General features: G+C 44.7%; 2 protein-coding genes across 9 annotated transcripts in view; one reads left to right on the forward strand and one right to left on the reverse strand.

The window, feature by feature from the left end:
- The window catches only part of AP3M1 (adaptor related protein complex 3 subunit mu 1), a 44,845-nt gene extending 44,244 nt beyond the window's left edge, over nt 1-601 (reverse strand). Inside the window, exon 1 of one of the 3 annotated variants that reach the window (XM_043551793.1) lies at nt 543-601. Coding sequence is in view for 2 of the 3 variants with exons in the window: in XM_043551792.1 (XP_043407727.1) it covers nt 372-467 (96 nt within the window). In the remaining variant the exon portion in view is untranslated. Of the gene's footprint in view, nt 1-371; nt 495-542 lie in introns of those variants that run through there. The other 2 variants (XM_043551792.1, XM_037904410.2) reach the window with 2 other exon arrangements.
- A 169-nt stretch (nt 602-770) lies between these two features.
- Nucleotides 771-25,240, forward strand: part of ADK (adenosine kinase) — a 555,104-nt gene continuing 530,634 nt past the window's right edge. For 2 of the 6 annotated variants that reach the window (XM_037904411.2, XM_037904417.2), the window contains exon 1: nt 813-982. In XM_037904411.2, the coding sequence (XP_037760339.1) occupies nt 921-982 (62 nt within the window). In that variant the 5' untranslated portion in view covers nt 813-920. Of the gene's footprint in view, nt 983-14,148; nt 14,210-18,034; nt 18,438-25,240 lie in introns of those variants that run through there. The other 4 variants (XM_037904414.2, XM_043551795.1, XM_037904416.2 and 1 more) reach the window with 4 other exon arrangements.

The raw sequence follows: 25,240 nt of genomic DNA on the forward strand, positions 1-25,240 counted from the left end.
ACAACGTAATACACCTTCGATTTCTCCCGAACTCTCTCTTCCCACAAAAAAACCCGCCACCTCAGCGCACCTTATTTGGCTGGACGACACCCACGATTCTGTTGTTAATATAAATTCTCAGCACTTCATAGTGCACTTCATGCACTTCGCAAACATTAACCAATATAAAGGTAATAAATTCTGAGGAACAGGAGTGGGATGAGTGCCTGGGACTTTCACGGTCGCACAAATGTATGCAGAACAAAGAGCCATCAACCTCTTTTCCAAAAGTATCAGCGCCTCCGGCTATCACAATAACATTTTAACTTAAAAAAACCCCGCAAGGACAGTAGACTATCCGCCCCCGAATTCCAGGGCTAAGACATATTCACCTGCCGCTCCCCGAGCCACCGCTCCCACTCAGAACAGGCACCCCGCTCCCCCAGAAACAGTGGCAAATATGGCTGCGAGGACCCCACAGAGCCCATGCCTCCTCCCCCAGACGCACGCACTGGCGTCTATGCGACTGCCTTCATCCGTGCAAGACTGTATGTTTGACTCGCCTGTGAATCTGCAAGAAATCTCGCCACGCTGGAGCCGCTTTGAGTTTGGCAAGCCGTGCATTGGCATCTGACCTCGGTGGCCAGTTAATTTAAGCCTGGTCATTATTTGCATTACAAAGAAGGAGGGGATTTGTATCAGATGCCCAAGGCGATATGATTCTCCAGCAATAAAGGCTGCTGCACTGATTCAGCAATTGCCACGTTATTTTAAAAGTGGGTACCCCGCTCCTGACCAATTCTTGAATCAGGCGCTCTGTAGGCCACTCAGCTCCACGCCCCGCTGCTGCTGGCGGCTTGTTGCCCGGTTTGGAAGCTGAGCCGCTGCTACAAGGGGATCGTGACGAGGTCGGGGCTGCGCGCCTGCTAGATACACTGAGCATGAAGATGGCAGCAGAGGAACCACAAGCCAAGAAGCCCAAGCTGGAACAAAACCAACTTAGGTAACAAATAAAAAGAGAGCGAGCGAGAGAGAATGAACGTCAGCTTCACCCCGAGAGCGTGCATGAAAACGGGCAGCAGGGAGTGTTTGCTATTAAAGGGTTCTTTTGTCAATCTCACTCTGCCCCGGCTAAAGGTTAACACGTGCTGTTCAACTAAAGTGCAGCCTGAAAGTCACCCCCAGCAGGCAGGCACAGACCCAGTAGAACAGAACGGCTGTTGTGTTACCGTGTAGCTGGGGGTACTTGGGCAGCCTCTGTGCGACAATACAATAAAACAATTTAATGTGTTTGTGCGTAGTACAGTTACCGGCTTCTCCATAGCCGGCACACGTTGTCAGTTCCTGGCTTGCTTTCTAGAAAATGTGGTATATCCAGCACAGGCACTTTAACCCTGAGGTAGGCACAGATTACTTTGTAACGGTTGAATATGTTGTTACAGGATTTGTGTGTTTTTCTAAGATTCTTTAATTACACCCGTTACCTGTGGCTGCGGACCGGCGTCCTCTTGACAGTAACCTAGGGTTATGTTGAGATCGTCCCAGGGGGGACAGTTCAGTAGTTAATGTGTTGCTGGTAGAATATTTAATTCTTTTCCTCCCCCTGTGAGTAGGTTCCGGTATGTTGCTGGATTGTTTAGGTTGCTATCGGTGGGAGGGTGTTTCTGCAACCCCCCCAAGTCCTTCATTCATATCGCCATTGCATAAAGTATTCCAATCCAGGAGACAAATGTCAGTGAGTTGAAAATCGCGGCATAAAGGACAATGAGAACTCTGTTTAAGCAGTCGGGTTTATCTTTCGGTACACAGGAGTTGTGGGTTTGCAATATCTCTTCCTACACGTGGTTGTATCATACATGGTGCCTGCAGTCTTGTTCTGAACTCCATGCACTTGGCGGAGAATAGAAAGTCTGTGTCATGTGCCATGAGGGGGAAGAGGATCGTTACACTTTCCTTCTGTCACGTGTAACCGGATTTTATATAGAACCAGATGATGTCCCTCCATGGCACGCTTTAGGCATGAGTACCTAGGCACTTAGTAAGGGCACCTAGGTTCTTCCTATTATTTCAGGCCAATCAGTATTTGGAATGGGGGAAAATGGGATGGTTGCAAAGTGCAGATCAAAGAGTACTAAGAATCCAGCAGACAGCAGTGAAAGAAACAGTGTCCTCTTGAGCAAGTTGACAGTAGGAGCTGCAGAGGAGAGGAAAATGCCAGTCCCTGCTAGTTCATTCAGTGACTGATAAGGACACAGCTGCTGGGTGCCAGGAAGGAGAGTGCTACTATTAAGCCTCTGAGCGGAGGTATCAAGTGGAGTGCCCCAAGGGTTGGTCCTTCGGCCTGTTTTGTTTAGTATCTTCATAAATGATCTGGAGGATGGTGTGGATTGCACCCTCAGCAAGTTTGCAGATGACACTAAACTGGGAGGAGAGGTAGCTAGGATACAGAGGGCCCTAGACAAATTAGAGGATTGGGCCAAAAGAAATCTGAGGAGGTTCAACAAGGACAAGTGCAGAGTCCTGCACTTAGGATGGAAGAATCCCATGCACCGCTACAGACTAGGGACTGAATGGCTCGGAAGCAGTTCTGTAGAAAAGGACCTAGGGGTTACAGTGGCCGAGAAGCTGGATACGAGTCAACAGTGTGCCCTTGTTGCCAAGAAGGCCAATGGCATTTTGGGATGTATAAGTAGGGTCATTGCCAGCAGATCGAGGGACGTGATCGTCCCCCTCTATTCGACATTAGTGAGGCCTCATCTGGAGTACTGCGTCCAGTTTTGGGCCCCACACTACAAGAAGGATGTGGAAAAATTGGAAAGAGTCCAGCGGAGGGCAACAAAAATGATTAGAGGACTGGAACACATAACTTATGAGGAGAGGCTGAGGGAACTGGGATTGTTTAGTCTGCGGAAGAGAAGAATGAGGGGGGATTTGATAGCTGCTTTCAACAACCTGAAAGGGGGTTCCAAAGAAGATGGATCTAGACTGTTCTCAGTGGTAGCTGCTGACAGAACAAGGAGTAATGGTCTCAAGTTGCAGTGGGGGAGGTTTAGGTTGGATGTTAGGAAAAAACTTTTTCACTAGGAGGGTGGTAACACATTCCAGTGTTTCACCTAGGGAGGTAGTGGAATCTCCTTCCTTAGAAGTTTTTAAGGTCAGGCTTGACAGAGCCCTGGCTGGGGTGATTTAGTTGGGGATTCGTCCTGCTTTGAGCAGGGGGCTGGACTAGTTGAGCTCCTGAGGTCCCTTCCGACCCTGATATTGTATGATTCTATCTGAGGAAAAATGACAGGTTTCAGAGGGGTAGCCGTGTTAGTCTGTCTCAGTTTAAAAACAACAAGGAGTCCTTGTGGCACCTTAGAGACTAACACATTTATTTGGGCATAAGCTTTCATGGGCTATAACCCACTTCATCAGATGCAGGGAGTGGAAAATACAGTAAGCAGGTATAAATATACAGCACATGAAAAGATGGGAGTTGCCTTACCAGGTGGAGGGTCAGTGCTAAGGAGGCCAATTCAGTCATGCTGGATGTGACCCATTCCCAATAGTTGACAAGAAGGGGTGAATATCAACAGAGGTAAAATTATTTTTTGTAGTGACCCCACCACTCCCAGTCTTTATTCAGGCCTAATTTGATGGTGTCAAGTTTGCAAATTAATTCTAGTTCCGCAGTTTCTTGTTGAAGTCTGTTTTTGAAGTTTTTTGTTGAAGAATGGTGACTTTTAAGTCTGTTATTGAGTGTCCAGGGAAATTGAAGTGATCTCTTACTGGTTTTTGAATGTTACAGTTCTTGAGATCTGATTTGTGTCCACTTATTCTTTTGCGTAGAGACTGTCCGGTTTGGCCAATGTACATGGCAGAGGGGCATTGCTGGCACATGACATATCACATTGGTAGATGTGCAGGTGAACAAATTAGTTCAAAGCAGGAAGCATGTTCAAAACAGGAGCATGTAGATAACCACATATGAATAGAATCATCTTGGAATTTGATTTGGTTACAGTATTGCATAAGTCAACATCATAAAGCAATGAACAATTTGAAACATGGCTTGACAGAAGGGGCTTAGAGTCCAATGGTAACTAATCCTTTTTTTAAAAATGCAGCATTAAGCAAAGGTACTTTTAACACTGGGATGAGAACAGTCATGATAAAAAGTCACAGATTAACTATTCCTCCTAAATTAAGCTTGGCATTTTTTTGTCAGTGCAGAAATCGGTGTATTTCAGTGATTTGTTTTTTTGGCAGATGAATGACTGTTTGAAGTCTAATAATAGGTGATGTTGACAATTGTGGATAATGGAAGAGGAAAAAATATCTGCACTGCAAAAACCAAAACCAACAAGAAAACCACCAAAACCAAGCAAATAAAACATTATTATAAGCAAAAATATAAATTTGATTAAAAAAAACTACAGTTAATGCCAGTGTCCTTAAAGTAGTTCTTAGCATGAAGAGAGAGCAGGAATCCAACACTCTGCTCATATAGCCAAACACAGCGAACTGCATCTTCATCAGATCAAGTTCTACCTAAAAAGTTAAAGTAGATACACTTATATTTTAAAATGAATCATAGCACGTGTAATCCAACACTTCAGTAATAAAGTATATTAAAAAAACTGAGGGGGCAATCTATTGTGACTGAGAATCAAAGGATGTAACACAGAACCAAGAAGGGTTGAAAATTTACCAGGCAGCTACTAGCTGGAGGTCAGTAGGAAAGATGGAAACCTCTCCCAGCATGGTCCAAGGCCACTATCAAGTGGGAAGCTCAAAAGGAATGTTGTTCCCCCCCCTCCCCCCAAATGGTGCTTTCCCTGGACTCCGGTGCTCCCTCACCTCCCTTTAACATCCATCTGTGGTTAGTTGTTGTCTATCAAACTTAAAATTTCCCTCCTCAGTCAGTCACTCTCAGTCATTATTTTTGCTATGCTTAATTTCCAAAACAGAATTAATTCAAGAGACATATAAAAAGAAATAACTACAGAATAAGCCAAGTAAAGAAACAATGTGGATCATCGTTAATGCTGTCCCAAAACAAGATATAAAGTCCATAATAGTTGTTTCATTGTTTACAATTAAAGGGTGCCTATAGACCTGACTATTGCATGCTATATGTGGGGTGGTTATACCTTAAACTGAACCAGAAGCTGAAGTTAGGGCATGGCTACACTTGCAAGTTAGAGCGCATTAAAGTAGCCCTGGGTGCCCTAACTCATGACGCGTTCACGCTGGCAAGGCACGTAGAGTGCTCGGACTCCACGGCTGGAGCGCTCCTGGTAATCCACCTCCACGAGAAGCATAATGCTTGCTGCGCCACGGCTGGAGCACCGCGTCGCCAGTGTGGACGCCCTGGTCTATTAATGCGCTCTGATCGGCCTCCACAAGTGTCGCACAATGCCTGTTCTAGCCACTCTGGTCATTACTTCGAACTCTACTGCCCTGTCCTCAGGTGACCCACCCTCAGACCCGCCCTTTAAATTCTCTGGGAATTTTGAAAATCCCCTTCCTGTTTACTCAGCAAGGCGTGGAGTGCTCTCAGTGAATCTTTCCAGGTGACCATGCCTCCATGCACCAGGCGATCCCCAGTACGGAGCAGTGGCGAGGTGCTGGACCTCATCAGTGTTTGGGGGGAGAAAGCTGTCCAGTCCCCAGCTGCGCTCCAGCCATAGGAATTACGATTCCTTTGGGCAGATATCAAGGGATATGATGGAAAGGGGCCAGGACTGGGACGCATTGTAGTGCAGGGTTAAAGTGAAGGAGCTCGGAATGCCTACCACAAAGCCCGTGAGGCAAACCGCCGCTCCAGTGCTGCCCCCACGACCTGCTGTTTCTACAGAGAGCTGGACACAATACTTGGGGGTGACCCCACCTCTACTCCGAAGACCACCATGGACACTTCAGAGCCCAGTTCAACAAGGTAGTAGTAGGAGGAAAGCGGAAGCGAGGGTGCTGAGGAGGAAGGAGACAGCCCAGCAACCCCAGATGCATGCAGCCAGGAGCTGTTCTCAAGCCAGGAGGAAGGTAGCCAGTCTCAGCGGCCAGTGCTTGGGCAAGGACAAACAGCAGAGGAGGTGCCCGGTAAGCGGCTTTTATTTTGGGAAGGAAGTTGTTTGGTGTGGGCTCTTGGGGCAAGGAGGGTTAAGGCTGCATGCATGCCTAGACGCGGAATAGGGCGTTGATATGCTCTCTCACATCGCGGTAATCGGCCTCAGTGATCACTTCAAAGATCTCATGCAGAAGCTAGCGCAGGTTCCTTGGCAGAGCTACTGTGCTTCTTGTCCCAGTAAGGCTAACATGTCCGCACCACTGTGCCGTGACTGGTGGGGGGACCATTCCTGCACACAGGCAAGCTGCATATGGGCCAGGGCAGAAGCCGCATTGTAATAGAAGATCCTCCCTTGCTTCTCAGGTCACCCGCAGCAGCGAGATATATTCCAGGATGAACTCCTGTGGAAAATGTGGGGACAGTGTTGAGCATAGGGGCCCCCTACAGCAGCTGGCTCTCTCCAAGGCACAGAACCCCAGAGGACAGTACGCTGTGAAACAATCAGTCGTCCTTTACCTGGTTAGCGACTGATCGGTAGCTGTCTGGAGTTGCCAACATCCAGATTGCAATAGCCACCCACTTCTCCACCGGCAGGGCAGCTCTCAATCTTGTGTCCTTGTGCCCCAGGGTGGGGGCGAGCTCATCACACAGCCCCATGAAAGTGGCTTTTCTCATCCGAAAGTTCTGGAGCCACTGGTCGTCATCCCAGACTTGCATGGTGATGTGATCCCAACTCTCGCTGCTGGTTTCCCGAGCCCAAAAGTGGCGATCCACTCTGGTGAGCATGTCCACGAATGACACAAGCAATCTAGTGTTGTAAACGTTATGCGAGTCAACATCATCCTCGGACTCCTCACTGTCACTTTGTAGCTTAAGGAGTAACTCGACTGCAAATGTGGACGGAAGCACAGGGATTCCTGGGATACGAAGCGATGCATCACGGGGCATTGGGACAGGACAGCGCCAGAATGGGAAGAGGTGCTCTGTGGGATAGCTGTCCATAATGCACCGCTCCCAATGCTGCTGCAAGTGCTGCAAATGTGGCCATGCCAGTGCACTTGCAGCTGACAGTGTGAACACACTGCAGCGCTTTCCCTGCTGCGGTCTCTGAGGGCTGGTTTAACTCTCAGTGCTCTACAGCTGCAAGTGTAGCCAGGCCCTAATTTACATAAAACAGCAGCTTGCTTGACACACACAGGGCATGGCTACATTTGCAGATGTAGAGCGCTCTGAGTTAAACCAGCCTTTGTAGAGCGCAGTAGGGAAAGTGCTGAAGTCTGTCCACACTGACAGCTGCAAGCACTCTGGCATGTCCAAATTTGCGGCACTTGCAGCGGCATTGGGAGCGGTGCATTGTGGGCAGCCATCCCACAGAGCACCTCTTCCCATTCTGGCACTGTGGCTTATGGGAAGGGTGTGGAGGGTGTGGGGCATTCTGGGTTCTGTCCCAACGCCCTGTGATGCATCGGTTATCCTAGCAATCCCTCTGCTTCCATCCACAATTGGCGCCATCTTTCAATGTTTTTGTATTGCCCACTCTATCTTTCCTTTCGGTCTGCGGGAATGGAGCCCAAACTGCTGAGGAATATGCTGATGAGTCTCGCCAGCACGTCACGTTTGGCAGTCGAGTTACTTCTTAAGATCCAAAGTGACAGTGAGGACTCCGACAATGATATCGACGCAAGTAACGCATACGACATGAGATTGCGTGTGGCATTCACGGACATGCCCACCGCTGTGGAACGGCGCTTTTGGGCTCAGGATGGTGGTGGGATCACATCATCATGCAAGTCTGGGATGAGGAGCAGTGGCTGCAGAACTTTCGGATGAGAAAAGCCACTTTCATGGGACTGTGTGAGGAGCTTGCCCCACCCTGAGGGGCAAGGACACGAGATTCAGAGCTGCCCTGATGGGGGAGAAGCAGGTGGCTATTGCAATCTGGAAGCTGGCAACTTCAGACAGCTACTGATTGGTCGCTAACCAGTTTGGAGTGGGGAAGTTGACCGTTGGAATCGTGTTGATGCAAGTTTGCAGGGCCATTAATCGCATCCTGCTCAGAAGAACTGTGACACCGGGTAATGTGCATGACATTGTGGCTGGCTTTGCACGAATGGGTTTCCCTAAATGTGGAGGGGCGATAGATGGCATGCATATTCCTATTCTGGCACCAGCCCACCTAGCCTCCGATTACGTTAATCGGAAGGGCTATGTCTCCAGGGTTCTCCAGGCGCTTGTGGATCACCGTGGGCATTTCATTGACATTAACGCAGGCTGGCCCAGAAAGGTGCATGATGCACTTATCTTTCAGAACACTGGTCTGTGCAGGAAGCTGCAAGCCGGGACTTTTTTTCCCAGACCAGAAGGTCACCGTAGGGGAAGTCGAAATGCCTATTGTGATCCTTGGAGACCCCGCTTACCCTTTAATGCCGTGGCTCATGAAACCCTACACAGGGAGCCTTGACAGCAGCAAGGAGCTGTTCAACAACAGGCTGAGACGGAGCAGAATGACTGTGGAGTGTGCTTTTGGCCATTTAAAGGGCCACTGGCCTCTCTGTATGGGAAGCTGGACCTGGCCGATAACAGCATCCCTACAGTTATATCTGCGTGCCGTACCCTCCATAACATTTGTGAAGGGAAGGGTGAAAGATTCACTCAGGCAGGGAACTTGGAGATTCAACATCTGGAGGCTGAATTTGAACAGCCAGAGAGCAGGGCTATTAGAGGGGCCCAGCGCAGGGCTGCAAGGATTAGGGATGCCTTGAGGGAGCAATTTGAGGCTGAAAGCCACCAGTAATGTCTGGTGCCCTGCACGGGAGTGAAGTGCAGTGGTTCCAGTGTTAGTAGGAACATTGTGTGTTTGCTACTTATGATACACTGACTTGCGGTGCTTGTTGCTTTCCTGGGCTAAGGTATCGTTTACTTTATGCAATAATAAAGAATGTTTTCAAAGCAAAAACATCCATTTAATGAAAAGAAAATTCATTTTTTGAAAAGAAACACAACTGCTTGGGAAACACAAAGGGCAAGGGGGTGGGGTGGGAAACGAAACAATTACAGGTTTGTGTGTGTCCCGTTATCATACTCAGCCTTCCTGTTTGGAGTGCTGTGCAATGAGTGCTGCACTTCAGGCTGGGTAAAATGCATGGTGATGGGGGTTGAGTGCAGTGGGTAAGGGTCGTAGTTTTCAGGGCTGGGTGGTGAAGCTACAGATGTTGGAGGCAGCTGGTGGTGATAAGAACCCGGATGTTGGGGAAAGTGGGTTGGAGGTAACATGGGGGCACGAGGGAAAGAGTTTTGGGACAAGGGCTGCGGGGGAGGGAGGTGCAGTAGTGCTCCACCTGCATGGCTATGAGCACCTAGGTCGAGTCGGCTTGGCGCTCCATGATGCTTAGCAGCCGCTCTGTGCTTTGGTGCCGGCAATCCACATTCTGCTGGCAGACCCTCTTTTCACTCTTCCGCCACTCCTGCGCTTTTTGATTTTCATTAAGGGAGTGATGCATGACTTCTTGCAGCATGTCCTCTTTGCTTCTACATGGCCTCTTCCTGATTCTTTGCAGCCTCTCGGCCAGTGATAACATGGACGGCTGGGATCTCAGGGTTGCATCTGTAAAGGCAAAATGCAACACTTAACAGAGGCAGAATTGTTCACAAGAGAGAGGAATGATTCCCCCATACTTAAGGGCAAGCACAGTCTACACAATAGCATAATTTGCCCATCCCAAAGCGAGCGCACATAACCCATGGGAGCCCCAAAATGGTGAGTAAGCACAGGGTGAAGGGGGACTGATTCTTTCATGGCTGAACTGTCCTATGGGTTTCTGTGCCTTGGAGAGAGCCAACAGCTGCAAGGGGGGCCCTTTTCTGAATACTGTCCTCACATTTTCCACAGGAGTTCATCCTGGAATATATCTCGCTGCTGAGGGTGACCTGGGAAGCAAGGGAGGGTCTTCTACTACAATGCAGCTTCTGTCCTGGCCCATCCATATGCAGCTTCCCTGTGTGCAGCAATGGTCCCCCCTGCCCATCACGGCACAGTGGCGCGGACATGTTAGCCTGACTGGGACAAGGACCACGGTGGCTCTCCCATGAAACCTGCACAAGCACATTGCCCAAGTTCTGGATGAGACCTTGAAGAGATCACTGAGGCCGATTACCATGATGTGAGAGAGCACATCAACCCCCTGTTCTGCATCTAGGCATCCATGCAGCCTTAACCCTCCTTGCCCCAAGAGCTTGCACCGAATAACTTACTTCCCAAAATAAAAGCCGCTTACTAGGAACCTCCTCTGGTGTTTGTCCTTCCCCAAGCACCATCTGCCGCGACTGGCTACCTTCCTCCTGGCTTGAGAACAGCTCCTTGTCTGCATGCATCTAGGGATGCTGTGGTGTCTTCCTTCTCCTCAGCACCCTCGCTCCTGCTTTCCTCCTCCTCCTCCTGCCTTGTTGGACTGTGCTCTGAAGTGTCCATGGTGGTACTCAGAGTGGAGGTGGGGTCGCCCCCAAGTATTGCGTCCAGCTCTTTGTAAAAATGGCAGGTCGTGGGGGCAGGACCGGAGTGGCTGTTTGCCTCACAGGCTTTGCGGTAGGCATTCCGCAGCACCTTCACTTTAACCCCGCACTGGAGAGCGTTTTGGTCATGGCCCCTTTCCATCATGTCCCTTGATATCTACCCGAAGGTATTGTAATTCCTACGGCTGGAGCGCAGCTAGGACTGGACAGCTTCCTCCCCCCAAACGCTGATGAGGTCCAGCACTTTGCCATTGCTCCATACTGGGGATCGCCTGGTGCGTGGAGGCATGGTCACCTGGAGAGATTCGCTGAGAGCACTCCACGCCTTGCTGAGTAAACAGGAAGGGGATCTTCAAAATTCCCAGAGAATTTAAAGGGCGGGTCTGATGGTTGGTCACCTAAGGGCAAGGCAGTAGAGTTCAAAGTGATGACCAGAGTGGCTAGAACAGGCATTGTGGGACACTTCTGGAGGCCGATCAGAGCGGATTAACATACCAGGGCGTCCACACTGGCGCCGCGGTGTTCCAGCAGGGGTGCCTCAAACATCATTCCACTTGTCGAGGTGGATTACCAGGAGTGCTCTAGCCGCGGAGTCAGAGCGCTTTACGTGCCTTGCTAGTGTGGACGCGTCATGAGTTAGAGCGCACTGGACTGCTTTAATGTGCTCTAATTCGTAAGGGTAGCCATGCCCACACAGTATCTTGTGATAAGGATATTGCACTTTTGCCCTGAGATCTCCACTGGGTGCCAATTGACTTCTCAGCAGTGTGTAAAAGGCATTGTTTATGACATAATAAAGCCTTAAATGATCTGGGACCTACTTGAGAGACTCTCTCCCTGTGACATACTGCTGCCATTTTGATTCTTAGTTGGGTCTGGAATTGCTGTGTAGGACTGGAGTTTTAATAGGTCTGCTGACTGAGGAGTGTTTTGTAGGAGATGGGGAGAAGAAAATAACTGCTTGTTTGTTTTTGTTTTATTTTTGGGGTGGTGGTTGTTTTTTTTGTTGTTTTTTACATTGTGCTTCTAATTGGTTTCAGGATACCCGGAGCCTGTGATGGATGATGATTTAAGTTGTCTTTTTTGGGGGGAGGGGAGGGAGGAGAGTTTATAGAAAAAATTCAACAAACAAAAACTGTAATTTAGCAGTATTTAGGATCTAACCAGAATGGTTGCTGCAAAGAAAAATCATGCCTCACTAAACTTTAGAATGCTTTGAACTTGTCAGTAACTAGCTGATACCCAAAAATGGATGACATTATTTACTTAGACTCTCCAGTCGTCTGATCTTTGACTAAGTTCCTCCATATCAGATTACTAAAAGAAACACAGTAGTCATAGGGTGAGCGGCAAAATATTGTCAGGGATCAAAAATTAGCTAGGAAACAGAAAACAAATAAATGGTCCATTGCCATGATGGCAGAAAGTTAATGGTGTGGTGCCACATGATTCTATTGTAGGACCAGTGTAGCTTAATATATTTATCAGTGATCTGGAAAAAGGATGGAGCAGTGAGATGGTAAAATGTGCAGATGACACAAAATTGTGTAGGTTAGCCAAGTCTACAGAGGACTGTGAGGAACTTCAGAAAGACCTAACCAAGCTAGGTGAATGGGCAACATGATGGCATGGCAAATTAAACTCAATGTTGATAAATGTAAAGTAGTTTGCATGGGTGGGAAAAATGTGAACTACTCATACACCTTACTGGGTTCTAAATTAACTTTACCAGCTCAGGGAAAGGACGTGGGCCTCACTGTGGACAGCTCAAGGAAGAGCTCTGTTCATTGTACAGCTGTGATTTAAAAAAAAAAAGGGCAAACAAAACGGTAGGTTATTTAAGGATAGGGATAGAGGATAATACAGAAGATGTTATGTCATTGCATAAATTGCAATATATGTCATTGCATAAATTGTTGCTGAGATTATAAAATAATTTGAAAATTCCTCTAAAAAATTCTCTCTATATATGTATATATGGAACAGGCAAATGAACAACTTCCTTGGGAGCTCTTTCTAACAAATGCTATTCTTTCCTGTGATAAAGTCCTGTCAGCTACATTATCATTTTCCTGTGGATGCTCTGCATCTCTTATATTAATTGGATGGTCAAGATGTAGATGGCAGTTTGAAGAAATTGATTTGTCTACATGCAGAATAGGTAAGCACTGAATTTTGGCAGTTGGTGTTTTAAACTAAAAATACAAAGCACAATATCCTCCTTTCTCTATTAGTATTAGGTAACTTATTCTCCTTAGACTAAGTTATCAAGAACACAATTGTTAATGGTTTTAGGAAGAGTTGTTGCTTATAATTAAAGTTGAATTTTGGCCCTGGTCTATTTATCGATGTATAAAAAAAAATGCAAAGTTTTTTTTATTAATGTTATTTTACAGTTAGCTTCTTTGCTAAGTTACTAGTATTTCATGCATTTAAAAATTATTCCCTTTCCAGAGTTCTTTCAAGTAAAGGAAGATTGCACAATTTTAGGGAAGAGGTTTTATTGTGTCTTCTTTCAGCTACCAATCCAAATAAACTCGACTGTAAACTAGATTGGTATCTTAAATAAACTCCAATAAATTTCCCATCTAGAAGTGAGCAATTCACTTTGTTTCATTTCTCTTGCTTTTTCATTTCACCCTACTCTCTTTTATTTCTGTCCTTTGTTTTCACCCCCTCAGATCTGTGCATCTTTTTCCTTCCCAGATCCCCTTGTAGGGCCCAATTCTGCAAACAGGTAAGCAGGTGCATAACTTTGCTCATATGAGTATTCTCATTGGCCACATGGGAACTGACTTCAGTGTGGCTCTATGCAGATGTGTGACTGTATGTATTAGCTTGCAATATTGGGTCCTGAAAGACAGATAAAACCTGAAAGACAGATAAAACCAATAAGTATATTGTTGACAGGTGGAAATTTAGGGAGTAATATTTTACAAAACTCTCTCTTTAGAAAGATGAGCAGAGCACAAAGGTGCTTTGGTTTCATTCTGTGAGGGAATATGAGCAACAAACTTTCCTCTGGCTGCTGTTGGAACATAAATATATATCTTCCAAAGCAGTTAGTTGACTGGCCAACTGAAAAATGCCAGCATTATAATGACGAAGGATCTGTTTCACCTTATGCAGTTACTTAATTCTATAATTAGTAGTTAGGGCCCCACATGTCATTGCTCAAAACTTGAAGTAATCATGCCTGAGTTGCCAGAACAAAAATTACCCAGTGCAGTTTTTATTCTTGTCCATTATCAGATTGGAACAGAGACCTATTTATTTTGTTGTTTGTTTAAATAATGTATTCATTTCATGCAGTGTATGAAGGGGTGTACAAGCACTTTGGGGGTCACTGGAAAGAACTCTCTTGGGCTATAACCATCCGTATTTCCCCTCATTGTCTACATTATCTCTCTGGGTTCACTGTTCCCGGCAAATATGCAGGTTTGATAGTGAATTCTGAAATTCAATTGGATTCTTCCCAGGTCTTTTGTGAGTTCCTTTCTATCCAACTGATCTGGGACAGAAGGATGGCAGCTGGGTAGCATTACTCATCTAATCAGGTCAGCTGATCTTACCTACAAATAAACTTGTAAGGTAACTGGAAATAGGGGGGGAGAATTTCCTCTTTCCCCCTTTGCATGGAAATTGTTGGAGAGTCAATGTGGACAAGTTGTGAGTGTAAAAGAAACTGTTGGATCTAGAGCTTAATTTTGGTTTACTCTGTTTTTTATTATTTGCTTATAGAGTGTGCATAACTGTATTATGGAGAGTGATAGCTTGTGATTCAGGGTTGTGATATTGAATTTGAGTTACTGGGGGATGAGGAGGAAACAAACTATGTTTGTGGGGTTTTTGTCCACTTATACAGAGATGGTTCACAGATATCTTCAACTGTCCTTGGAGCCTTCCCACCAGGGTCCTGCTCTGCACATGTGTAAGGGTCTGCTGTGTGGATCCAATTCTAGGATTGGGGAATGTATTGCTAACAAAAGGTTAACTGACATTTCTAGAGAAGTGTAGGAAAACAGTATCCTGTTGAAATTGATTAGTATTAACCTCACTGGGGTATATGAATATTATAAGGCATCCCCTTCAAAACTCACCACTGTATTTTGATTTTTTAATGAAAATCATAAATTAGATACTTTGATACAGAGTAATTCATATCTTTACAAATGTTGATATAAGGATATGCAGGTTAGGTATGCTTCAAAAATATTTTTTCCTCCTATGCTTGCATGCAACCAAGTAACAGGCTGATTATATGAAGAAAATTCTTTCTGAAGGTCCCCATTCTGTGAAAGTGGTGCATTTGCTTAACTTTATGTATGTGAATAGCCCCCCCTGAGTACACACTGTGTGTGTGTAAAGCTATGTGTGTGTGTCTTTATAGGGTTAGGACTTTGGAGACTGATACTTACTTGACCCTCATCACCATAGTATCCTATATAAATGTTGTGGGTTATTTTTCTGTAAGATCAAAGTTTTCATTTTTATTTGTTTGTTTTAATCCTAGATAAAGAGACAAACTATGAAAATTGAGAATAGAGCTAGGTGAAAAAAATTGTGTACACTTTTTTCAGCAAAAAATACAGATTTGGCAAGACTTTCACATTTTTGAAATATCTTTGTTTCAGTACTAATTTTCTTTGTTTTTATTTTAAAAAGGCTCAGTCAAATCAAAGCTTTTTCATTTTTCCTCAAACAATGTTGTTTGTTTGTTTTTTTTAAAGTGTTAGCGAACCAAAAAACCCCCTGTTGTTCACAAAATTCTAGTTGAGAGAGATGACTATTCAATTTATCCTTGAAAGAAAGGAAGAGAGGCAGGTGACCCTCTCTCCATTCCTCTCCCCTTTATTGAGTATACCTAAGAAATATGTAAAGGGTGCACTTTCTTTTTTTTTTCTATTCTTTCCCTCTTCTTTTTCTCTATTCCTCTCTTCTTTGGCAATCACTCAGCTTGATAAAATATCACTCACCTCACTATGGTATCTGAACTGCTATCAGATACTGTGATTAAAGAAATAAAGCACACTTTGGTTTCAGTCGTTCTCCTATTATTCCTGAATAATAATCCACATAAAAAAATCGAGGCGTACTTGTGGCACCTTAGAGACTAACAAATTTATTTGGGCGTAAGTTTTCGTGGGCTAAAACCCACTTTATCAGATGCACGAAAGCTTATGCCCAAATAAATTTGTTAGTCTCTAAGGTGCCACAAGTACTCCTCGTTTTTTTTGCTAACACGGCTACCACTCTGAAACCAATCCACACAAAGTATTTCTTGGTGTGTAATAGATACTGAACTAACTTTCAAAAGTTGTACCTAAGATGTATATAAGCAACTCATCTCTTCATAAAGAGCCATCAAAACTAAAAAAGATGAATTAGAGAGATGCATTTCGCCTTTTGTAAGAAGGAAAACACAGAATTGTTGCAATTCTAAACAGAAAAAAATTCCATTTGAAGTAATCCACACTTTATATGATAGAGACAGTAACTATGAATAGATAAACTAACTTTATAAATCTGTATGAAACCACCTCTCAGCTATTTTAGATGGGACGGGAGACTTTAACTGGGTCCTATGCCTGGAGGTGTGAAGGTAGCTATAAGCCACCTCAGGATTCTGTTTACACAAGGGAACACCCGCCCCCCAGTGGCTGGCTTTCTGGCTGCCTTGCGTAGTCAGAGGCATAAAGTGGGCTCAAGGATTTGGCCCTTTGACTTCTAAAGGGAAGAGCAGAATGATAAAAATAGTGTAGACTACTGTCTGCAATTTGATGAAAACTCAACTGGTTGTACAGATTTCCTTTTATTAGTACAACATGTGGTCCATAAAATTATTGTCAGAAAAGCAGTGCTGGTAGAACTGCAATGGAAAGTTAGAACACAACATTTTGTAGTTCTCTAATACAGAATTATTGGCAGATAAAGGTTATAGCATTTATGATTGGAATAAGAAATATGAACTTCTCCCCAGCGGAGGTAATTTTAGAAGTTGCAAATGCAAATATGCACACAGTCATTTAAAATTCTAAAAGGGAAGTGGGCAGTCTGAATTACTCTCCCTGTTTGAGGGAGGTAGGTTGAGGAGAAATGATTTTGTCACTCTTAGATAGTACTGCAGAAATACTAAGCAGGACATTTTTTGGCATAAATAACCTGTGTGACATCAGTGTTCATGACTCAGTATTTCTGGTAGCAGTAACTTCACACAATAAACAAATGCCAAATCTATGTAGGTTATGAGCATTCTTAGCTGTAAAATAAGGAACAATCTGAGAGGTAGATAATGGAGGGGAGAGAAGAACAATAAATTCTGGGGCTATTAATTCCTTTTACTACTGAAAAAGCACTTGTCTAGGCTCATCCCATGTGTGATGAGGGGCACAATTTATTTTAGATGGCTAAGGCCACTCTTTTGTATCCCCCAAGGTGGTGTCAACCCCGCCCTGCCTTTTCCCTGCACAGTTCTGCTCCCTCCCCTGAGTGTGCTGTGCCCTTGCTCCCCACCCCTCTAGCACCTCCTGACTCTGCAAAACATCTGATCGGTGGTAGGTGCTGAGAGGGAGGGGAAGGTGCTGATGGGTGGGGCCTGCTGGTGGGCAGGAGGCACTGGGAGAAGGGGGAGGTTCTGGTAGGTGGGGCTCCTCCTTGCCCCCCCACCTGTCGCTCTTCTCCTTGCTGTCAACCCTCCCACCTGCCTCCTCACCTGCCTGCCGTTTGCCTCCCTGTTTGCCTGTTCACCTACTTGCCCTCCCACCTCACCTCCCTGCCCGCCTCCTCACGATTTTATCGAAGTGCGGGAACCCCCAAAGCACAGGGCCCGGGGCGGTTGCCCTGATTCGCCATACCCAAGGGATGGCTCTGGGGCTCGGGGGAGGGAAATCAATCTTGCTAACTCCAACAGTATTTGGTGTAGTTTCTTCAAGCCCCAGATCCTGAAATTGCTTGGATGTTTCACTTCTTGATTACCTGCTTGTTGTTGAAAGAAATGAATGTCTCTTGTGGTCACCATTGCAGAGGAAAGCTGGACACTGTGACCTAAGTGCATCTTAAAGGCTCAAAACCCAGCAACTAAATTAAAATAACCCAATCTGTACTGGGGAAAAGAAAAAAAATCCATCTGATTATTTTAAGGCCACACTGATGAGTTGTGGGATGGACCTGCCTCATGATTATGGAACACTCAGACTTGGCAATTCTGTGGGGCATAAATAGCTTTTGGAAGTAAGGGCAGGACCTCAACAATGCACACAGGTGCAGCTACTGCTATACCTTCCCCCACCACAGCAGTTTGTTTGTGCATGCAGTAGGGCAGCCCCCAGAGGGAAGATGATCAGGCTCAGAGAGTGTAGTGAGGCACAGTAATTGTGAGGATCCCCTCCAAACACTTTGTGGCCATCTTTAATATGGGCAGAAAGATCTTTGTAAAAGAACCCATTTAACATGGTGCACTGGGTGTAGGTTTTAAAGTTGGGTGACAGATTACGTGAGGGGGTGTGTGCCCACAGAAAAGATGGCGGATAGAGGGAGCGAGCATGGCATTCCAGGTCCTGTAACTGCCTGGTCTCGTGCGCCTCAGGGAGCCAAGGCGCGAGCCCTCCACTTGCCTACGGCCGCTTCACCAGTCTCGCTCCCCCTCGCCTCAGTCTCTTCTTCTCGCAGGGGTGACGCCCACCGGCTGGGTGTTAGCCGATCGCGGCGCGCGTGTGTGTGTGTGGGCGGGGCTACTGGCAGGGTGAGCGGCCGGGCTGCTCAGGGGAGGTAGAGGGAGCTGAGGAGAGGAGCTGAGCGGCGGCTGCGGTGCTGCTGCGGGGGTCTTGTGTACGGCCGCTGCTGCGAGTGGGGACTCCTCCTTCCAGGAGGGTGCGGAGGGAACCATGCCAGTTCTCAGGTAGTGCATAGACGTTGATGCTGCTGTGGCTTGCCCCCCTAGCGCGTCCCCTAGGGCAACGGGCTGCTGTCTGAGCAGTGCATTGACTTACTACCTCTGCCTAGACTTGGGATGGCTTAGTTTTATTGCCTTCCCCGATGGGTCGTGGGCTTGGGGTGGCTCCGTTTCCCCATTCCTTTCCCTCCCCTCCCTTTTCCTCGGGTTCTGGGTGGGAACTGTGCTGTTTCACCACCCTTTCTGCCCCCCCGCCCCCTCCATAACCAGTTCATTTGGTGTTTGACATCCATCCCACTGGGACCCCCTCCCCGCAACTTTAACTATGTAAGTGCTATCTTTAAATCAGATGGCAATTATCTGTACGTTGCAAAAATATACAATATTATGGATGCTTATTATTTATGTGGCACCATGAGCGTACTGGATGGTTTACAGACAAGTACCCTGCCCTGAGCTGCTCCCTTGTCTATTACGCTCCCACCTATGGTTTTAACAGGGTTTGGTTGAAACAAAATTAAAAGCCTGTCCAATATGAAAACGAATTACCTGCCTCTTTACATCCTTTTGCTCTTTTTCTCTTGGACACTAGCTGGCAAAGTAAAGTGGTTTTTAGTCTGAAATTGCTCTAAATCTTCGCAGCGTTTAATAATGTGTTGCACTAACGTGGGAGGCATGAGGGCATCTGGGTTGAAATGCAAGTCTCAAATTAGGATGTGTGGAGAGATCTGTCTGTCATTGGCCTGCCATGATAAGCATTTCCAGGAAAATCATTTGGGAGTATGTTGACTTTAAAGTGATGGACTATCGAACTGCTGTAATGCGGGGCAAATGTGGGGCAATGTGAAATTGATGAAGGACGAGAATTAGATGCATATATTTGTGACAGTTCTAAAATCATTCTTGGTGTATAATGTTGACAGGACTATCCATTCGAAAGTTTGGTTTGGAGCTAAGCCTTTTTCCCCTCTATGCTACACATTTAATTGTGGGGAAAGAGCAACTACAGTAATATGGCAGTAACTTGCATAATCTTGCAGTAATAGATGAACATTATGATCCAGTTTTAATATTTGCTACATTTTTAAGCTCGGTTTAGATCAATCCCAAATGCTGAGGAGGATAAAATTTAAGACCCTCAACACATTTATTATGCCATGGTCACAGATGGGTAATGATTACAGTGACTAGATTTAAAATTTATAGCTTAACATGCAGTAGTGTGAATTCTTTTTTTGTATAATTAGTTTTTTCTTAAAGACCCTCCTCTCTTAAATGGACTTGTACTATCAAGTGAACTGGTGACCTTTATCATATATATTTATATACATACTGATCAGTCCAATAGTTCCTGAAGAGCTGTCTAAAGTTGCTGAGTTTAATTATCATTTCAAGTTGCCTCTCCCATTCCCTCCCCCCGTGCAGTATATCAGATGCCACCTTGTCTCCAGTTAAGGAGTAGAGACCAGTGACTCTTCCACAACATGATGCTATTCAGCTGCCAGGTTATGTTGAGCTAATGCAACTGCCTTAAAATCTCACTAGTGGTAGAACAGTGTTCATTAGTATGACAGACCTAGTTCCAACAGGCCTTGGCTTTAAAGTGCTTGGAATCTAAAATAAATTACGTCTTTCAGAGGATTGTGAAATGTGTATTGAAGATACTGCATTAACCCTGTGTGTAAATATGCAATGTGTTAGCCAAATGTTAACTTCATTTCTTTAAAGCCCCAATTCAGCAAAGCATATGAATAGCCCTTTGATTTCAGTGGGGCTACTTGCATGCTTAAAGTTAGGCTTAAGTGCTTTACTTAATAGAGATGTAATTGAAATGACCTTTAAACTTTATAGACCTATGGAGTACTAGCACCACAGGTGCTGGAACTAATGTGCTGGGATGCTGCTGCACCCCCACTTGAAGTGGTTTCCATCATATACAGGGTTTATAGTTTGGTTCAATGGCTCTCAGCACCCCCACTATACAAATTGTTCCAGCACCCCTAACTAGCACTGAAGTGCCTCTGGTCTCAGATTAATTACAGTGAAGGATAAATGATCTTTGTGTTGTAGAAGTAATTGGGCTGTGAACAGAACTGTATTGGTCAAAAGCTTTCAGCAGTGTTGTTGCTAGCAAGATTTTAAAAGGGTTTCTGTGAATGAATATGTGTAGCTGTTTTATTACATCTTGAAACCCTGTCCTAACTGAACAGTGTACAAGTCTGTCTGTATATAGTGGCTTGTTTGGATTTGCTTTTGAGAACAGGTCTTACATAAGTGTTATAGAAATGTTAAACACCAGTGTTTTTTTCATGAAATATGCTATCTCTTCATAAATTTAAGACATGGTTTAGTAGCAAACTTGTAGTATAACTTTAGCTCCACACAGGAACAGGCCAAACCATGTTATAAGTATTCGGACATTTTTATTTTTGGGAGAGAGAAGGTAGTGAAGTAATACTTTTATTGGACCAACTTCTCCTGGGGGTGGGGGGGGGAGGGAAAGAGAAGCTTTAGAGCTCTGTGGAGCTCTTCTTTGGGTCTGTTCTGTGGAGCTCAGAAGCTTGTCTCTTTCACTAAGATAATTTGGTTCTATAAAAGATATTACCACACCCACATTGGCTCTCTCTGATATCCTGGAACTAACATGGCTACAACAACAGTGCAAACATTACTTTTCTTGTAAAGTTATCTGGACGCTGAAAAGCGAGTGCCCATCTACCCAGGGAAACTTCTGATCTTATACATACTTTACAATGACCAGCAAAGCTGTTTTTGTAGACTTATAAAACACAATGATCAATTAATAGTAAAATAAGTTATTTGCTGCTATTGTCTAGACAGTGTAGTTCAGTAGAACCTCAGAATTGCCAAACATCTTGGGAATTGAGGTGGTTCGTAACTCTGAAATGTTTGTATCTCTGAACAAAATGTTATGGTTCTTTCAAAAGTTTACAACTGAACATTGACTTAATAGAGCTTTGAAACTTTACTATGCAGAAGAAAAATGCTGCTTTCCCTTTTTTTAGTACTTTATGTTTAACACAGTACTGTATTTGCCTTTTTGGGGCGGGGCGAAGGGGGTCTCTGCTTCTGTCTGACTGCATACTTCGGGTTCCAAATGAGGTGTGTGGTTGACTGGTTAGTTTGTAACTCTGAGGTTCTGCTGGTTGCTAAAGAGCAATGCAGATCGCTGCTTGGATTTGACGTTTCCAAATGTCATAACTGCTGCAAAAATAATCCAGTGTGTATTTTTCAAATATTTTTTAAGCAAAAAGACTGAAGTTTTTTTCCCCCCGTATGTTATTGGACACTGATACACTTCCATTCCTGTTTTGATGTCACTCTTTCACACTGCTGTTGTGCTAAAGTGCAGATAGATGTGTGAGGAGATGAAATACTTCGATTAAAATCAGTGCTACTGGTGTCTGGTTACCAATTTTGGAGTTGCATAGAAAGAAGAAATATTTATCTAATTTTGAAAACAAGTAATATCATGTACTCAAGATTGCATAAAAAGATTAAACGCATATTTGCAAAGTACGGTCAGTTACGATTAGTTTGACATTTATAAAAATGACTTGAAGTGGCAGTCAATTCAGAAGCAAAAGAGAGGGGTGTTTTTTTTGTTTTGTTTTTGGTATGTTGGCTGCACCTCATTACTTCTGTTAATTGTGATAATGAGAGAGTAATATCCAAAACATTTCGGAAAGATCATTGGCTATTTGTGGAAATTTAATCTCTCTAGTGAACAAACCTCCCCCCCCCAACATGGTTAGCAGAACATGGCTTATATTTAATAATGTACATAACTTAAAAGCTTGTGACTACTAGTTATTTTCACTAGGTTCTGTAGTAATTGCAAAGTCAATAAAAAGCCTTGGTCTTTACTATGGACAATTTGATACTTTCTGTTTTTTGTGTGTATGTATGTGAGTGTGTGCATGCGCACATGTGCATGTCCATATTCCCTCCTCAGCAAAAAGCATTTTCTGTGGCAAGGGCTTTTTTTTTTTTTTTTTTTTAAATGATTGCATTGTGATACTTGTAATGGTCAGAGATGCATTTCCTATTGTATGGGAGGGATGGACCTCTGTCTGTGGTCTGACAAGCCCAGATGGACTCAATGAAGGGGAACAGTAAAGACGGTTAAATAAATTAAACAAGATTATTCTAAGTCAATATTTAGACTTCAAAAGAAAAAAATTGTGGAACACACACATCCTTGATTCACCAGTCTGCACCTTCTATTTTGTATCTTATCCAACCTTTTAACTTTTCCTCCTTGAGTGTAAATAATTGATAACCAAGATGTGAAATTGACCAGTCCAGTTTTGCTGTCCAACATGACTAAAAAGCAAAAACTAAACAGGATATGTGTTATGTTAAAGAGTTTTTTACTGCTTTTAAGGTGGTGGTAATAACACTGGTCAGAGTTTAATGCTTTTCTTTACACTGTCCAGATTTAACTGTTGTCTGACTTGACTAGTAATTTCGAGCATGTAAATATGGCTTTCATTTTATATCTGTACAATATGGCCTACAGAATCTTGTCTTGTTTTACATAGGCCATGTCTACACTACAGAGTTAAGGCGACTTACGTCGACGATCATAAACTGCTGTAATTACATTGCTTGTACATTTTTAAGAGCTCCATTTTAAGCTGTGCCAAGACTACACAAGCCACATTAAAGCACTGCCGTGGCAGCGCTTTAACATTGCCAGTGAAGACGTGCCCTTACTCAGGTTAGATTTAAGATACTAATGTTACTGTTTGAGGAGCAGTGGTATCTAAACAGTTCACATGTTTCTGTCTTCTCTCCTTATGTAGTTCTCAGCAGACCACTCTGGATGCTAATGGATAAGATATGCAAAGTCTCATGTGGTATTTGAAAATGAAGTGCCAAATGCTGTTCTGTTGTAATTGCCTCTTTATGGAACACCTAAATTGAAGACCGTAGAAACAGTGTTGGTTCCAAATGCTGAACCTACTCTTGCTGGTGTCAGTTACCCTTTTTTTTTTTTTTTTTTTTAAGTGTCATGTTAGGTGTGCCCATGGCAATGTAGCCTTTATAATATTGATGGGTTGATATTACCAGTGGCATTAAACCTTAGTAACCTATGCCAAAGGTTTGCACTCCCTAAAGGCTACAGTATCAGAATTAGCAAGGTCAGAACAACTATTAGGCTATGTCTACACTTGAGGAGTTTTTGCGTTGTCAGTTTCACCGGTGATAGTGAACCAGTGAAAGCACTTCCATCGCAGATGAGAGCAGCGCACTGAGGGCAGCTATCCCACACTGCAGTTCTCTCCATTTTGACGATAGGCCTTGTGGGAAGGGGGAGGTGATCGTGGGGCATCCTGGGTCCCTACACAGTGTCCTCTCCCCAAACACTGATCAGCTCCAGTAGCTCAGCATTGCTCCAAGCAGGGGATTGTTTGCTCTGTGGAGCAGGCATTGTCACCTGGCCAGATAAGTGAGCATTTGCCAAGAAAACAGGAAGGGGAGTTTCAAAGTTCCCAGGGGGTCGGGGTGGATGCCAGTTTACCTGGCATCAGAGCAGCAGAGCTGCTGGCCAGAGTGGTCATCTAGGCACTGTGGGATATCCTCCGGAGGCTAAAAGCTCTGTAAACAGGAAGAATGTGTCTTCACTTGCACATCATTGATAAGAGCTGTATGCCTCTTGTGGAGGTGGTTTTCTTTTTGCGGTGAAACTTCTGAGTTTCACTGCAAAAAGTCATTGGCAAGTGTAGATGCTCCCATGGTTTTTGCGCAAAAAAGGGACTTCTTCCGCTTTAAATGGCAAGTGTAGACATACCCTTAGAAGTATCGTTACATTTGGAGACTCTAGGAGCACACAAGGAACAATAGCAATGACTACAGTAATGTTCATGGGTTATCAGTCATCCCTTTATTAACAGCTTCATTAAGCAGATGAGCAGAGCCACAACTATTGAAATATACATAGCGAGAGGCAACCTTTAAGATATCTACAAAAAGAAAAGGAGGACTTTTGGCACCTTAGAGACTAACAAATTTATATGAGCACAAGGTTTCGTGAGCTACAGCTCACTTCGTCGGATGCATTCAGATGAAGTGAGCTGTAGCTCACAAAAGCTTGTGCTCAAATAAATTTGTTAGTCTCTAAGGTGCCACAAGTCGTCCTTTTCTTTTTGCAGATACAGACTAATACTGCTGCTACTCTGAAACCTGTCTTTAAGATATCTAGTGTTACAGTCAGGCTGGACAGCTGCAAGAGGGTCCTGGAAGGCTGATATGTTAGGCCTAGAATGTTAAACGCCGTTTTTCCTACAATCTGAGAAGAAGTGATCTTGTGTCAGTTAGGGACCCCCGAATCCAATTAAGGGTTGCCTGAGGCCTTTATCAACTCCTCCTCTGGAGAGAGCAAAGAGGGAGAGAGAGACAAGCTACTGCAAGGCTAGTGGCAGCAGGGAAACAAGCTTTTTCAGGCTGAGAGCCTATACTCCTTCCCATAGGGGAACAGCCAAATCTGAGTGCCTGCTAGGGGAAGGACTGACACCCCAGGGCAAGAAACAGGGCGACACACTGCCCCAGCGAGGAGGCAGGGAAAGGTATTCCCTTCTGTTTTTGTGTTTGATACAGTTTCCTTTTTGTCTGGTGAAAAATCACCCATCAGGCTGACCCTGGGGCCTACCCTGAAAACACAACCAAAGGAGCACAGAAGGGGGAAGGCCAACACTGCCAAGGGTGGGGCTGATTTACCTCAGGCCTGCCATCACTAGAGGGGAGACGTGCAAAGTCTGGTGAGACGAAGGAGGTGCCTTGTC

Source organism: Chelonia mydas, chromosome 7 (genome assembly GCF_015237465.2).
Source record: "Chelonia mydas isolate rCheMyd1 chromosome 7, rCheMyd1.pri.v2, whole genome shotgun sequence".
In the NCBI taxonomy this organism is placed as follows: Eukaryota; Metazoa; Chordata; order Testudines; family Cheloniidae; genus Chelonia; species Chelonia mydas.